The 4,516-nt window shown below is 68.4% G+C and overlaps 1 protein-coding gene across 1 annotated transcript in view; it reads right to left on the reverse strand.

Moving 5' to 3' along the window:
• Positions 1 to 1,213: 1,213 nt before the first annotated feature.
• The window catches only part of MAB21L4 (mab-21 like 4), an 8,891-nt gene continuing 5,588 nt past the window's right edge, over positions 1,214 to 4,516 (reverse strand). The window contains exons 4-7 of the mRNA XM_027767001.1: positions 4,328 to 4,513; positions 3,306 to 3,459; positions 1,886 to 2,242; positions 1,214 to 1,323 (exon numbers count right to left, since the gene is read on the reverse strand). Of these exons, the coding sequence (XP_027622802.1) occupies positions 1,231 to 1,323; positions 1,886 to 2,242; positions 3,306 to 3,459; positions 4,328 to 4,513 (790 nt within the window). The 3' untranslated portion in view covers positions 1,214 to 1,230. The remainder of the gene's footprint in view (positions 1,324 to 1,885; positions 2,243 to 3,305; positions 3,460 to 4,327; positions 4,514 to 4,516) is intronic.

Here is a 4,516-nt window from a genome sequence, read left to right on the forward strand (position 1 = left end):
AAGAGGGGGCACCCCAGCTGCCCCAGCCAGGGCTCTCCTCTCAGAGCCAACAGCACGCCCAACCCTGGTCTGGGCACCGCCACGGCAGGCCACGTGCTCCTCCACGGACAGTACCACGGCCGCCACGCCTGGGTTTCCAGAGGCGTGGCGTACAGCCGCCAGCAGCAGGGCTAACACGGCACGAGCCTGCTGGCCCACGGCTCCGGCACGAGCCTGCTGGCCCAGGGCTCGGCCCCAGCACAGCTCCAGGCATCAGTCCACGGACGTCATAAGCGAGGGGCGTGCAGCTGCCAGCTCCTGGGGCCACCACGCTGCTGGCGCTCTTCACAGGGGGCGGGGCGGGGCAGAAGTCCTCCTGGACCTCAGCAGCTTCCCTCTGCACACGGGGCCTCAGCCCCAGAAACCTCGCCCGGGGCTCTCTCCCACCCTCTGGAAAGAGCACCTCGCGTAGGCGTCCCGTCCCAGTCCCGTCGGTCAGAGTCCGCAGCCCACCAGCAGCCACTCTGATGAGCAGGGCGTGACAGCGTCTGTGCCCTGGTGCTGGTGCGGGCCATGGCCCCGCTCCCCACAGCCTCAGAAGTGGGCACCAGGCCACGGCCCCGGAAGGAGCGGGTGCTGTCCGCCCTGCGGTGGAACTGAGGCCTCACCTGCTGAGGGCCCAGGAGGCCACAGAGAGGTGAGGCGGCCCGGGCTTGGGCGTCCCCACCTGCTCTGAGAACGGCTGGTGTGCTTGGGCACGGGGTCTTCCGCAGAAGAAGGAGCATCGAGACGGTGGGCCCTACGTGCCACCTCCACTTCTGTCCCTGCCGGGAGAGGCCAGTGGGGACAGCGCCCTGTGTCGTCCTGCGCAGCGTGAATGTCTCCGCATGGAGACCCGCTGTGGTCGGGCCCGGACTCCAGGTCCTGGCCTCGTGGACCTCACTGGGATGACAGACACACACCTGTGAGTACAGGCCCTCTCCCAGGCCTGCGACCCCGCCAGCCCCAGCCCCAGAAGGCCGAGCTGCCCGGCTCGGACCACATGAGGCCATGCCCTGGACAGGCAGGGCAGTCCCCGGCACAGCCCCTCCGCCATGCACCACAGGAAAGCCCATCCCGTCCTCCAGCCCCCAGGGGATGGGGCCGGTAGGGGACGGGGTGGCAGGGGGGACGACTTGTCAGCAGTCCTCTCCAGCCCCCGGGGGACGGGGCCGGCAGGGGGAAACGGGGCCCGCAGGCAGGCAGCTCGGCTCAGCAGTCCTCTCCAGCGAGGGCCTTGGTCTTCCGGAAAACGCTCTGCATGGCTGAGACCCGGTCCTGGTCCCGGATGTTGAAGACCTGGAACTAAGGTGTGTGTGGGGGGGGTGTTACCAGGACACCGGGGAGCCAGCTGAGCATCACGGGGCCTGGGTCACCTTGCCCACCTGACCGGGCTTCCTGCCTCTGAGCACCTGCCGGACAGTCACCCCCTCCAGTGGGCCGGACCAGCACCCTCTCACCGGTAGCCCTGCCCCACCCACAGGTTGACCCCACATGGGCCTGACACAGAGGAGGTCGGATGAGTGCTGGCCAAGGCCAACGGTGGCCCCTGCTGTGACACAGGCCTGCTGTGAGCACAGGGTCAGGCCGTCCCCCCCGCCAGACTTAGGGCCACATTTCCGAAAAGGAGTCTCGGACATTGAGCCCTGAGCCCGGGGGCCTTTAGGGGGGGCGAGGGCATTTCATGGCTCATCTGACCCTCGGACATCATGTTTCCCCGACAGATGCTTGGGGCAAAGGCCAGGCCCTGCCCCAGCCTTCCTCGGGCTTCTGACCCAGGAGGAGAGGACCAGGGAGCTGGACTGGGCTCTGTCCCGGCCCTGGATGGCCCTTTGTCTGCCTGAGGGCCCCCAGCCCACCGGCCCACCTTGTCCAGCAGGACGTCGAAGTAGGCGGTGGCCCAGTAGGTGGGGTCACTGGCGGGCAGCTGCAAGAGCGCCTTGACTCCAGCGCTGATGCGTGGTGGGGGGCTGTGGCCCAGGTGGGTGGCGTGGATGCGCAGGGATGCCTCGGGCTGGCTGGCAAAGGCCTCCACGCGCCGGTAGATGGCGCCCAGGTCCAGGCCGGAGCCCTGCAGCAGGTTGCAATCCGGGCAGAGCGGGTGGGGCAGGTTCCTGGTGGCTAGGCAGCAGAGAAGCACCACCAGCAGGCGGTACACCGCGCCCTGCAGCTCTGCCCAGTCCTGGGGCTCTGGGAATAGCACAGCAGCCCACAACAGCACGGCCTACAGGGGGCGGGGGGTACGGCAGGGGGGGGGGGGCACCTCTCCACAGGTCCTGCCCCATGGCACCCCTGTCTGCCCGCCTTCCAGTCTCCCTGACCCCCTCTGTTCCTCCCCCGACCTCCCAGGCCTCAGCCTAATCGTGGGGACCCCACGGCTCCCCCCACACCAGCCTCCTAGGACCTCCTAGGGCATCTGGGGCTCCCACCATCCACTGGGCCTTTCCCTCAAGCCCTGGCCTGCCCCTCTGAGCCCCTGCTCACCCCTATGGTCCAACCCGCAGTGCCCAATCCCAAGGTGGCTTCACAGCTCCCGTGTACTCCTGGTGGCTGGGCCCAGGCAGCCATCCAAAAGCCAAGGGAACAGTGTCACCCGGCCCTCCTTTTAAGGCCCTGGCTAGGTCTTCCCCAGCCACTTGCTGCCTTCCTGGGTCCCCAAGCCCCTGTCCTTCCACTGGCCTCACAGCCCCTCTACCCAGTGGAGCTTGGCCCCCATGGGGCTCGGACGCTGCGGCCCCAGCTCAGGTCGGGGCCGAGAGAATGGTGAGTGGCCAAGGCCACCGAGGGCCGTGGGCAGGGCCACCTCCTGATGCCAGGAGGAAGCAGATGGGGTGGGGTCAGGTGAGCGGCCTGCAGCCCAGCACTCCAGTGGGCCGGTGGCAGAGTGCAGTGGCCACAGCCTCCGCTACTTGTCCTGCAGGTCTTACAGCGGCCCCGGGCGCAGCGAGCTGCAGGGGGACGCGTGGGGAGCTGTTCCACCAGAGAGGGACCTAGTAGGGCCTTCCAAGCAGACACGGGGCAGACCTGGCCTGCCCGAGTTCCGACTGAGCCATGTCCCAGGCTTGCGGGGACCCCAAGGCCATCAGCTGAGGATGGCGAGGGCTGGCCAGAGGCACTGTAGCCTCCATGGCCGTGTCCTGCCTGGCTTCGCTCTTGCCTCTCAGCACACACGAGACCTCAGGACCCGCCAGACACGGTTGGGACTGTGAGGAGGGCTGACCAAGTGCCGCACCCACACAGCCCTCACCCCAGCTCCGGACCGCCCATGGACAGCCCGCCGTACGCACCTTCAGGTGGCCGAAAGTCAGGCCGGCACTCTGGCCGCCATCCCGCCAGCTCTCGTGGTTCACCCGGTCCAGGATGGAGAGACTGTCCAGGCGGTGGCCCTGGAGGGAGTCCAGTGCACCCAGCAGCCTGGTGAGCAGGTAGTCGGTGGAGGGCCTGCAAGGCAAGCCGATCCATGTAGTCAGGCCTGGGGTCCTCGGAGTGCCGCTACCTGGCACTCCGCCCCCAGGGACAGAGGGGCCCCAGCGCCTGCTGCCCTCATAGGACGGTCCCCTCAGACCCAGGACTCGTGATTTCCAGGGACCACCTCCTCCTGTGTGCGTCCCCCCGTGTGTGCGTCTCCCCTGTATGCATCTCCCCCGTGTGCACATCCCCCTGTGTGTGTGTCTCCCCCGTGTGTGTCCCCCCATGTGTGCGTCTCCCCCATGTGTGTCTCCCCCCACCCCCGTGTGCGTCTCCTCCCGCGAGTGCCCGCTCCCATGTGCGCTGTCTGGCAGGTCTGCTGCACAGACCACCATGCCCTGGCATCCCAGCTGCAGCCTGAGCGGGCCGGACCTGCAGGGGCTCTGTTCCTGGTGCTACTGGGACCTCAGAGGAAGCCCAGCCTCAGCCCACAGCCCTGCCTTCTCGCTCATGAGCCCAGACTGGGGCAGCTGTCAGCTCTCTCATGGCGGCCAGGCAGGGCAGAACTGTGGGGAGGGCAGGGGCTGCACAGCAGGTGGGGCCAGGCAGGGCCATGACCTGGGGGCAGCAGGGTGCTGGCCGGGTGGTGGGTCCGGCCGCCCTTGCCACATGGTGTCCTCGCTCATCCTGGGCCCGCCCTCCGCACCAAGGCCCGTCCAGCTGTGCTGTCTGCCCCCCTGGTCTCGCCAATCCCTCCTCTGGGGGTGCTGTGGTCACCCCACCAGGAGGACGCAGCCACACCCTCCCCACAGCTCCGATGGAACCCCAACCCTCCAGGCCCCTGTCACTGACCCTTGGGACCGGGAGCAGGCAGCCCACAGCCCAGAGGGTGGGCACCTACCTCCAGTGCTGGGCACTGGCTGGCACCAGGTCCACGCCGTGGCTGAGGACCCTTGTCAAGCTGCCCTCTGGGAATCCAGGCATCAGCAGGGCTCCCTCCGGGGCGGGAGCCCCACGTCTCCTCACCACAGGCACGATGTGGAAGTGGACGGTTCTCCAGCCGACGGCCACCCGCAGGGACAAGTGCCGG

The sequence above is a fragment of the Tupaia chinensis genome, unplaced genomic scaffold (assembly GCF_000334495.1).
Source record: "Tupaia chinensis unplaced genomic scaffold, TupChi_1.0 Scaffold143823_1, whole genome shotgun sequence".
NCBI lineage: Eukaryota > Metazoa > Chordata > Mammalia > Scandentia > Tupaiidae > Tupaia > Tupaia belangeri.